The sequence below is a fragment of the Megalops cyprinoides genome, chromosome 10, assembly GCF_013368585.1.
Source record: "Megalops cyprinoides isolate fMegCyp1 chromosome 10, fMegCyp1.pri, whole genome shotgun sequence".
Lineage (NCBI taxonomy): Eukaryota > Metazoa > Chordata > Actinopteri > Elopiformes > Megalopidae > Megalops > Megalops cyprinoides.
In genome coordinates, this window is record NC_050592.1 from 33,009,377 (window position 1) to 33,021,652 (window position 12,276).

Consider the following 12,276-nt stretch of genomic DNA (forward strand, 5'->3'; position numbering starts at 1 on the left):
TAGCTTCTCAAAATTACAATAACCACCACCTATCGTGACAAAGAAAAAACAACCATCAAAAGATTAACCAGCTGCCCTGGAGTGATGTTCTGTTCATTTGTTTATTTATTTTTTTTTACTTTTTACCTCAGGGGGTATCTTTTCATCTATCAAAAATGAGTTGCCATACTGTACAATTTATCAGAAGTGAGAAAAATATGAAATGTTACCAACTAATAATAATTTAGCATATATTTGTATTTAATTGTTTTTGCTTTGTTTTGGTTTTTGGTCCTCTTTTCAATATCATCATTGCCACCATCTTCATTATCTCACAAGGGAAAATGTTTATGCAGGCAGATATAAAAAAAAATTAAGTGTCTGCCAGTAAAGAACCTGTTCCTGTCAATCCGACAGGCACCTGTTCAGATCTGAGTGACCGGAGCAAGAGAGGTTAGGGGGGTGAAGGGAACACACACAGGGGTGTATGGCACCCTGAGGCCGCCCATTGTGGGATTTGGGAGGTATGGGGGGGGGGGGGTTTCGCCGGGCCCTTCAAGGGTCTTTCTCTCCATGTTGAGAGGTGGTGTAGACTGCAGCAATGTGACAGCCCGGGGTGCGGGGAGCACTCTCAACTCATCGGCGGGTAGTTAGTCATAAAAACACAACCTTGACCTTCCCGGCTGGAGACTTAGGTTTAGCCGCTTTATCAGCCTATCTCCAGGCATTTAAAAATACTCCTGAACCTCAATGATTTAACCAGCTTTTACGCTGTTCACATCAAAACTGGATGAAAAAAAAGAAGCTTAATCCATCTTATCTGTTGACTGTCAAACTGCTCCAGCTAAAACCTACTCACAAAAGACAACTAGGTCACCCAGGAAAAACAGAATTTCAGTTTAGTAAAGTTTGAAATCTGGTAATTGACTGCGGGAGAAGGAGGAGAAGCACAGTGGATAACGGATGAAGTGGGAGGAATCCACCACCTTTGATTCAATCCCATGATGCACTGCAAATAAACCACAAAGGAAACATAAATATGTTCCACTGCAGTGGCTCTTTTTACTTTTTTTGTTTCAACCGAAAAGAAGGTTGCATTTTTTCATGTTTTTGTTAAAAATACTTTTTTGAATCTGATCTTTTCAGCTAAATGTTCTAACATTTGTCCATAATTTTGTCACAGCTGCAACTTTTCCAGCAGTATTAGGAAACAGAACGTTGCATTTTAAAAAATGTAGGATGTATTATTCATGTGTTCCATGACACATTTAATGGGAATTGTATTCTTTTCAATGCGTTTCAGTTATATCCATCATATGGTCAAATTGGAAAAACATTTAGACCGATCAAAACTCAGAAGAAAAATTTGTGTCCTCTAGATGTTGGTAGTGATACATTGGAGCTAGGACAATCTTCCTGAAAGTTTTTTGTCTTTTTCATGTGCTATCATTGCGCGGTGCTACATCCGCATAAGATGGATGTCTAAGATGGTTGTCTGCACGCTCAGTGAACTTGTGCAAGCTTTTGATCAATTCCAGCACAAGACAACTGACATATTCCTATTGTTTGAAAGTAAAACCCTGGCTCCATACTCACAATAAATTATTTACATATTCTCATGGACTGCATTTATTAGTTGTCAGTTTGAGATTAAATTACTGTACTTTTATGAAAGACTTCAAATTCTTCTCAAAGGATAAAAACTGCTACTTCTGGCAAAATAGATTCACTACCAAATATACAACCCATTTTTAGTGTTTTAGTCAATCATGTTTGTTTAAAGGACAGACCTATTCCTTCTCTGGCATGTATTGGTGACAAAATTCAAAATAATGCAAAGGCGATTGTAGGCAATTATTTATACAATCTGCAACAATAATATGACTGTAAAATATACCAAGTTTTCAACATGGTATTGTTATAAATACGTCTTTATTTTAAAATGAAACATCAACAAAAGACCTGACATGAAGGCAGGCTTTGAAATAGCAAGTGAGAGCAGCCAACGTAGTCAGCTCTTCCATACAAAAACAGAATTCACTGTGGCAGAAAGCTTGTGTGTGTTCTGGTAAGTTCATCCTACTAGGGCACGGCCACCCTGGTTCGGGGGTTAAGACAAAACTCTTGTGTGCTTTTTAACTCTCTTCCAAGCCCTCATTGTCTGAAAACAAGGCTGACCGTCGGGGGGGGGGGGGGGGGGGGGTTGGGGGGGGCAGCGGGCAGCGGGGAGAGGACTGATCTCCCCTTCTTAGCCAGCATATGTGGTTGCCTGGAAACTTTGCTCGTCGAAGATTTTCAACTTTCTCCCGACACTCAAAAGGGAAGGTCTGAGCCTGGCAGTGGGCTTTCGTCTGGGAGAGAGGAAGAGAGAGAGTTAGAGGGAGAGAGAGGAAAAAAGGTCCTTCTGTGTTTTAAAACAAGTGTCTCGCCAGGAGATAATAGTGCAGCTCTGGGTTATAAATGATGCATTTTGTTCACTCGGACCTGATAATAGCGGTTTGTGGGGGGGGGAGGAAAGTTCATCGCTCTCTTATCAAGGCTCCCTGACATTTCTCCTTCAGCTGTAAAATTTCATATCGCATATCTCCTTTAAAGCTGTAGCACCTTTTGTTGAGCGACACAGTACATTCCATTTCACTTCGTATGCTTCACACGCTATATTAATTTGTATCCCATTTGGCAGTCCTATAACCTGCTCTGTCAATAGCGATGGTGTCGATAGCAGGGGCCTCTGGATTGCCAGGCATGAGTTTTCAGAACATTGTCCCTGGAGTTTCTTACATGCTGGAAGGGGATAGCAATAGACCCTCATAAAATTTCTTCAAATGAAATTGAATCAAAAAAGCAAATAAACAATTGCCCATGATTGGCATTGTAATGGTATCAAGAAATCTGTGTCAACAATTCCAGCGTGTGATTGTGTGTTGGAAAAACAGGTATTTTGTCTCATTTCAGTTTGAGATATCTATTATTTTAGCGTATGCATTTTAGTAAAAAATACACATATAAATTTGCTGTTTGAATTTACTAAATTAATAGAGATTTGTTTAGAGCTAAGTATATAGAGACTGTAAGCTACTTAAGTCATTTTTGTCTGTGCTGATAAATGAGTATGAATTAAATTATTTTAAGATGTTCAAAATTTTTTATTTTTTTTTTCCACTCACTCAATGTTCAAGTGGTGACATCACCCTTCCATTTGCTTAATCCTAGCCACCTGCTAGTATACGTTGTCATGTTAAAGATCCTGTTTGTCGTATAAAAAATCTTGTAAAACAAATTGTCCTAAAACATGTCTTCAAGTATGAATCTCAGACTGATATCACTGAATCCCTTTAACTCACAAGAGGTAATATCTGTTGATATTTTCAGAAGACAGCTCTGAATGGGAACATGGGAACATCTTAAGCTGTTATACAGGACGCGGGGTATGACATGGGTATCAGTAAATAATGTAAGTGGGAAAAGCAATTGAGCAGGCAGAGCAGGAAGTGTCTCACGAATCTCCCACGTCATGTGATCGGGGTTCCAGTCGCAAGTGGTATTAGAATGTGGTTCTGTCTGCAGGCCCAGTTTTGTGAATCATCCAATCCGGTGTTCAAATGTCAAGTGACTTTTTTTCTGAACAGAGGACAATTTCTCGCCTTTCACTTGCATGTTATTCCATCGAGTAGCTATGGAGAGATGTCTCAGGTCTAATGGTGATTAAACATGACAAAGGCTATGGCGTGCGGGGCGGGCACACATTTTGGGTCAATCCCATGCCCGCACCACGACCACCGTGCCTGCATTCTCTTTAAATCACAGTTGGCCCTCTGCCAACCCGAGGAGCTCGTTAGCATTCAGTCATATGCCATGGAAGAGAGAGCCGAGGTCCGTCTTCCCCTGCGCCATAACAGAAAACAAACAGATGCCAGCGTGGAGCATCTTGGTGCTATCTGAGGAGGATCTCTCCACACAAAGGAACATTCATTGGGCTGCCAAGTATCTGTGGAGAGCAGGAACAGACCCTAGAGTCTAGAGACAGATGATGATCTTATCGAAATGGGGGGGGAGTCGAGGGGGGAGGGGGCTCTTTAGTCACATCATCAGTTCCCTCTTGCCAAGACTGTGGCATTTCAGTGTTGAAGATGAGCAGCCTGGACAAGAACAGGGACAGCGTTTGTGAGGTCCTGGTTTGTCCCGCCACCCTGAATCATCACCTCTTGTTTCTGCTTTAAGGTATTAGGGAAATTCTTATACTAACATATTTTAATCTATAAATTTTTGGAAAACAGTGTTGAAATCCAAACCCCAATACATAACAGCATGAACAACTGTGTCTATGATTGCAGTATCCCCTTTGTGGTGGCCCCAGTCCTGTACAGCTATTTGCAGAGCAGGCTGGGGAATTAAACAAATCTTCCTGTTCCACTGGATGAAAAAAAGGCTAAATGAAAATGGTGACATTCTAATGCTGGATTTATAATACATTTCTGCACAGGAATAATGAAAACCAATAGCCAACGCTGCATTTTTCAGCACCTCATATCTTATATCGCAGTCCAGCACAGCTTGACCTGGCATGGCTCTGGCGTATCTCACAAAGTGTGCATCTTTTACAAAACGTGACCTCCACAGGCTATTAAATCTAAATGCTACTCTTTTTTTCTCTTTCTTGGAAATGTTGAAACTATAGAGGGGAATGAATTACCCTCACTAGCCAGGTATAGTGTTGATTTCGGTTTTTACGCATTTTGAATCAGAAACTGGACAAAATGCAATAGTGTTTTTTGCAGTATGGTGGTGTGGAGACCTGTCTGAAATTACAAGAGTTGTAGTGAATGTAAATTATCACATAGTATGTCCAATAGAAAAACACTGAAGCAGCATATACACAGTTAACTATAGAGATACCAGTACAAAGGTTGTGTGATATCTTTGCAGTACTGTGAAGACTCTATTTGCACTTCAGATTGGTGGCAGTCATGTTGCAGCATCTTGCTGTTAGCCATATTGAGTTTTGCCTCATGAGGAAGTCTTTGAATTAGCTGGCTGCAGTTAGTCAATGTAAAATAACAAATCTGGTAGCAAGCTGGGAAAAAATGCAGTTTACATAGCATTTTAATGTGTTAATCATGAGTGAAATGAATCATGAGTGGAGTGAAACTCTATTGTATTTAATTCTAGTTTGGGATGTGAAATATTTTTTGGGGGAGAGGGGTGCTTATCCCCACATACAGACACCAACAGGGATGATTATTTTTTGTGTGTGTGTGTGTTTTTGTCTTCCTAAAGTATCACTGAGACTGCTGTTGGAGCAGGTTTTAGTCATTTTTTCATTGAAATCAGATTTAAACTGCTATCACCCACTTTTAGGAATGCATCCTGTGGTCTACCAAACCTCCCCCTCCTGCAGTTATATGTGTCCATGGGAAACAGGATATCCTATGAGTAATGGCTTGCTTGGTTAACACTAACACATTTTATGGTCTTGCCTAATTAAAGAGGTTATCCCATTGGAATGAAATTACAAAAGATGATACATAGTTTACTGAAATTTATGTAGCTCTGAAATTGCACTTCTTTATCTGTTTGAGATAAAACCTCACATCTAATTATTGTTTGCCTGCTATTATATCATTTGTCAATGGAAAAGAAACAGACCACAATATGTGTAACAGTCAATGAAATGGGTATTTAAATGTGGATTAGTATGTTTTAATGTGATCCAAAGGTTGTTTCCCAACCCTCCGACTTTTACCCCAGTTAGTAACTTAAATGCTTATATCTTTCCTGAGGGGAAGGAACGGCACACACAAATTGTCTTGTGGGATTCCATATTTTTCCTTGGATGCTGTTTCGCTGGTGTGCTCAACAGCTGTGAAAAGCCAGCTGGGATGCAAGGTCCTCTGGCTACATTTGGAAGGGGATACAAACAACTGGCACCCAATCAGTGCTGCCCCCCCCAAATCCCCTCACATACCCTTCCCACCCAAAAAAAACCTTACCCGCCGGGGGTTGACTTCCCCACGTGTCAAGCGGGGCTAAATGTGAACTCGCATCCAAGTGGTTAAAGGCCGGTAGCCTTATCAGAGGACAAACAGAATGCATCAAGCACTGCCTGTGCTCTGAGCGCGTCGCTCTCTGATGCTTACCAGCTGTGCCTGAATGCTTAATTATTTCGTTTTAATGAGCTTACGCTACCTTCCCGCCACACCGTGAGGAACTCGGTGTGCCTCAGAGGCCCAGGAGGGGGGAAGAGCTGTTTGGGTCATATCTCCCCCCACCCCAAACACCCGCACAGCCCCCCCCCTCCCCTCTCAACCCACAGCGACCTCCCCAGTAATTCGCCAGCGAAAGTTCAGCCGTCTGTCCGGATGTTTTCTCAGCCAGATGACGAGCAGAAAAGCCCTCTTCCCAGTAAATCAGCACCGTGGCGTGGATCGCCTGTTTGGGGGTCAGTGGGTGCGAGACAGTAAACGGGAATTTAGATGGCCGCTGGTCTGTCGTAATAGCCGCGCTGCTGGTGCTGACGCACCGTCTGTTAAACAGCAGCAGACAGTATGTGAAGTGAACCCCATTTGTGGTCTTTGAGCTGTAATTTTACTTATGATTAAGCAGAATTATGTAATCCTGCAAGCATATGAAAATTCCCCAAACCCAGCCATTGTTGGGAAAAATATAAAGTTTCGAACCATGTGGTCCTTAAAAGATTAAAGATTAAAAAATAATGCTTTCAATTATAGTGCCATTGGACACCCCATTCTCTGTCTGACAGCCTTTTATCAAAAGTACCAACATTTCTTTGATATTCTGGACATAACAGTGCAGTAAAAACTGACTTATGTAACTTGTGTATGAGTTAGAGCATTTAGAAGAGACATACAGTGTATTCATTCTATACACTAACAAGTACACTATATCACAAGTAGAGAGAGGGTTTAAACAGAAAAAATATGCAGGGCTATATAAATATGCACAGCTGAACAATAATAACCCAAAACAACAACAAAGTTTTGAAATGTATATCGCACTGTGTTGCACTGGAGAGGAAGGTGGAGCATGCAGACCTCAAACATGTGGCCAGAAAAGACAGGATATGTTATTATGAGCGGTGAAATCAGAGGAGCGAGAGCACACAGGACGATAAAGGAGATAGCACTTAGGTTTGAGAGTCTAAATCCCACGCAGCCACAGGCCCTCCTGAACCGAGGCGCTCGGTGTTGTCAAGGCGACCGTGCGGAAATGTGCACTCGAGAGCCCTGTGACTTTCTCCAGAAAGCGAGTCGTGACCAGGAGTGTATTATCATAACTATTTGATTAATCACTGTCCTAAAAAAGTACACTAAATCTAAGAGATAAGATAGCGGGGCACTCTGTGCTAACAGTGCTATCCTATTACACAGTTAATTAACTGGAGTTCTGCAAAGCACTAACAAGGGGGCTTCCTGGAATAGCAGAAATAGTCGCACTGTCAGTGAATAAGCCTGCGACATCTCATTGAGATTATCGGAAGAGAAGTCGTCTTTCAAGAAAAGTTTCCGCGGTGTTATTTTGATGTGGTCCATCTGATGGAGCTGGCTGTGTTAAGGTTGGCCCAGCTGTGTAAACCGGGGACCTGATTTTAAAGCGGCCCTGCGCATTGGGGGGAAGGGACCTCCGGCTGGCCCACTGAGAAAGCAGGTGAATACAGAACAATTTTATTGCAACACCGAGGGGCTCTTGGCATCGTTTGACTGAGTGTCTGTGTCGCTTGGTGTTCCAGGGGAGCTGGACGTTTTCCACAAGGACGGAGAGCGGCGGATTCAAAGCCGACAGCAGCTTCCTGTGGGCACGACCTGGGGACCCTTCGAGGGGAAGATCGAGATGAGCACGGACGGCAGCGGCCTGGTACGTCACTGCACGCTCTCTCTCACATTTTACGTTGTTGTTGTTGCTTTTTCTGTGAGCAATTTCACGTGAACACCCTGCACCTCGCACCTTGCCTTCTGAACTTTCAAGAACTTGCAAGTTGTTCTTAATCGGGTGGCCAACATGGTGAATGTTTTTTCGTCCTCTTACTTGATTTTCCTCAAAAGTCCTTCCACTTTCCGCTCCCCCGTTCATCACTAGAAAGTTGTCTGCACAAATACAACGGAGCATGGCAAAGCCAATTTTAATAGACGGAGGGAAAAAATTCCCCTGACACCCTGACACAAACCAAACCCGTAGAGTTGACTGTTCTGGAATCAAATTGGCCTAACAAAAGGCTTTGAAGTGCATCCATTTTAACTCTTTAATCTGCATATTTTATGACTAAATGGTTTAATTGGTGGATTTTGAGTTCAGTCCAGACCCCGATTCAATGAAGTTACCATCCATTATATTTGATGTTATTCTCAATACAGCTTTACATCAATCAGTTGGCCCCACTTGTTCAAACATCCTCGTTAAGTTCTTTTAACTACTTAAAAAAATGTGTTGACCTGGCTGCTCTTGTGGAAAAAAAAATCCTTTAGGGTTTAATATTTAATTTTGCGTTTGGATTAATTAAGGAATACTTATTAAGAATTGTAACGAATCTCACAGTTATCCTGTTAAGAAACATAAGGAATAGTCTACAAGGAGTTTGGACTCTGAGGTCCCGCACTGCAGGATTAGTTTAACGCATAACTTTATTAAATCATTCTCTGAACGGTTCTGACGGTTTCAAAGCTCCTATCCCTGTTTGCTTTTTCCAGCTGTTACAAAACAGTTGAAATGCCTTTGAAACAGGAAAAGCCCAAACCCTGTTCTATGGACCATATGCTCAATCATTACTTTTTTTGCCCAAAGGAATGGCACTTTGAATTATTTGACTGCACAGTCTCTTGATATGAATTTTCTGCTAACGTCCGTGTACACACACATGTCAAAACAAGCTATCAAAGAGACACATAGCCTCTGACAGCAATAGCAGTCTGTGCCATACTATCCATTACTATCAATGAAAAAGTTGTCAGGTCAAGTGAAAATGGTATTTCCATCAGAGCTACCAACCAGCCTATATGAGCATCGAGTTTAAGTGCATTGTAACACATTGTAACAGAAGCTCTGAGCAGATGCCAGGAAATGGTCCTGCTTTTGTGACATTCTCTGTATTCCAGCCTGAGGGGGCAGCATACAATGGCCTTCTCTGGTAACAGGAAAAAATAAAGAAACCTTATGTTAAAACTCCAGTGTTTAAAAATGGAGGCCAGTATGTGCTGAGGACCTCATGTGGGGCTGTTCTCAAGGGCAGGCTGACCAACACAGCATGCAGCTCGGCTACCCCTTGCTCCATCCTTTTTGGGCTCAAAATGGCCTCCAGCAGAGGCATGACGTCTGGGCCTTAATTAAAGAGCTGCCTTGTTAAGTGCAGTGAAGGGGCCAGTCCTTCCCTCTGATACAGTAAGAACATCATTCATCTGATTTCCTTCAAGCACTCCTGCATATGCAGCATTATAATGTTGTGAAGAGATGTCATCCTCATATGACTGCACAGCTACCACAGCTACCGACAAGGCGGGCCGAACCAGAATACGTCCCAGTCACACATGAGGCCAGAGGAGGAAATATATTAAATGATTTGTTCATTGATTTGGTGACAGGTCTTAATTAGCTCTGTATCGACAGGAGCATCTGGTTGTTGTTCTTCTCCCCAGACTCATAAAGTGCTCTCCATTGGGTGACGCTCAAAGGATTAATAGCAGCATTCCCACAAAGGAATGGCAGCTGAAGGCTTTTTTGTTTTTCTGTCAGCGAGCTTGCTTGTGACGCTCAATGAAATGCACTGTATTGCTGGCACTAAAAGAGAAGAGAGCTGAAGAGAGTGGAGAGGAGAGAGCTTACCAGTTTTGATGCATGTCAGGCCAGTGGGTATTTTTCCCGCAGGGTCAGAAAGTGCAATACAGCATTTGAGGTAGAAATAAACCTTGATCGCTTCATGGGTCTACACCCTCCCCCACAAGGGAGGTTCGACGTCTTTTATGAAGTGTGACCCTGAGAGGCTATTAAATCCAGACGTTAGCCTTTTTTCTGTCTCTCTTTCTTTGAAATGTTGAAACTATAGAGGCGAATGAATTACCCCCGGCAACCAGGTATGGCATTGATGTCAGCTGTCACACATTTTGAATTCGGAGCTAGAGAAAACGTGATACCATATTTTACATTTTGTTATGATGGCGCCCTGCCCAAAATCCTGAATGTAATAAACACTGTTAAATGTCAAATGGAAAAACACTGCAGCAGTTTACACACAGTTCACTTGTAGCCACATGGGTGCCAGATAGAGGTCTGATCCTGTGTCATAGTTAGCTGTGATAATTATTACAAATTAGATGGTGCGCATGTATAACAGCCTGTAGAGTAGTACAGCATGTGCAAGTGTGTGTCACTGATCTGTTGCATTTTACCTAAATTGTAAATTGCCTCTACTAGATCCTACACAGGACCATTATCACAACTTACGCAGAGTGTAGCAGGTCAGAGGCATAGTTAGTACATATGTATATCCATGTGTAACAGTCAGGGGTGTACTTTGTACACATTAATGTGTGCATGTGCAACAGGGGCAGACTTAGTAGACATAAGTATGTAAATGTGTAACAGGGGCAGAATTAGTACATACTTAAGTCAATGTGTAACAGTCAGGAATGTACTTAGTACATATATGTATGTGCATGTATAACAGTCAGGAGCAGACTTAGTCCACATGTATTTCCATGTGTAACAGTCAGGGGTGGACTTAACACACATGCATGTGCATGGTTGGCAGTCACACATGCAGGAGGAGGCTTGATGAACACCCAGTTCTGAGGACGTGGAAGAGGGATGGCAGGGTGACGGCGCTGAAAGCCAAGCAGAACGGTGCCGGCTGCGGGCTGGAGAGGCTCGGCTGCTTGATGGATTGCGATCGGAGGGGCCCCGGCGAATGGAGCGTTGCGGTCGTCCCGGCCGGGGCGACAGAAAGGCATGACAGGAAATCTCAGCATCTGCGGGACGGAGATAGGGTCACATCTCAGCCGTTTATCAAGGAGGAAGGCAGATTTCACAGCCGATGGGACGGGCACGGCAGCGCTCAGGAGGCCCAGGATGGAGCTGGCTCTGACGCACAGCTGCAGCTAACAGGGGCTGGAGAGAGAGAGAGAGGCAGAGGGAGATGGACAGTGAGAGGTGAGAGAGATGGGGAGAGAGAGAAAGACAGAGCGAGAAAGAGAGAGAACGTGGAGAGAGAGAGAGAGAGAGGGAGAGGAAGAGACTGTTGATGTGCACTTGCTGCATAGTTGTAACCAGCTTCACATTATTTTCTGGGCCTTTATTATTCTCATCTTCCTAGATTGCTGACATGTCCTCACACACATGCACCCACTGCTATGGAGTGAAAGAGTGCTGGTATGCTGTAGGGAAAAGGCTTTCTTTCATTCTGATACCATTCATTTGTATCACACTGAAAAACAAAAAAATAAATACTCTGGCCTATGTTCAGCACAGGCAATTGCGGAGCTTGTAAAGTGGTGTAAGCAATGGACATATATTGGACATGGACATTATATTGAATGGAGGCACATGTTAGCGCATTCTTTTGCCATTTGGTTTATGCCTGCACTCTCTGGAGTGCACTAGTTATCTTCCTTTTGTCAGATTTCTCAAACATTCATATGAAATATGAAATGTAGCATTCTTCAGGAATAGCGATAAAGGATTTGAAAGCTGACTGATCAGTGATGAGTAGGTGTTGAAGTTTTGGCACGGTTGCTGGCTCAAGCGGTTAAGAATCAGACGGTGATATGACAGCATTCCTCAAGGAGCAGCGTGTGTCTCTGCACAAAAAAAAAACACACAGGTATTGCCACCTGCCTGTGACGAGGGACTCAGTATGAGATCCACCAAGGCAGGCTAACAGCTCTGTTTTCTCCATTGTCAAGTCGCTTGTCGCGGTTCTGGGATGAACACTTTGAGTGGGCACTGGCGTCCTACGCCAACCCCCCGCCCCTAACCCAGCGTGGGTGTGGGGGTCACCACGAGGTCATCAGGGTGGCCTCGCTCATTAGGTGCAGTGAGCGTGGACCTTTTGTAAAAGAAGCTATCTGTGTGTAGCACATGTGTGCTTGTGGTTTGGGAGGGGGTACTGGGCAGGGGAAGAGGGTCTTTGACTTGGAGAAACAGCACACAAAGCTCTCAAACTCTCCAGCAGCCCCTTCCCCCCCCAAACCCCCCCCCCCCGAGTTACAGAGGCACTGTGGCCGGGATTCATCCCTCACCCCTCCAGCAGATCAATCAGACCATTAGGATCCAATTACACCAGCAGCCCACCGC

The 12,276-nt window shown here is 43.4% G+C and overlaps 1 protein-coding gene across 1 annotated transcript in view; it reads left to right on the top strand.

Moving 5' to 3' along the window:
* The window catches only part of zfpm2a (zinc finger protein, FOG family member 2a), a 137,616-nt gene that overhangs the window by 61,582 nt on the left and 63,758 nt on the right, over positions 1-12,276 (top strand). The window contains exon 4 of the mRNA XM_036539175.1: positions 7,727-7,851. Coding sequence (XP_036395068.1) covers positions 7,727-7,851 — 125 coding nt within the window. The remainder of the gene's footprint in view (positions 1-7,726; positions 7,852-12,276) is intronic.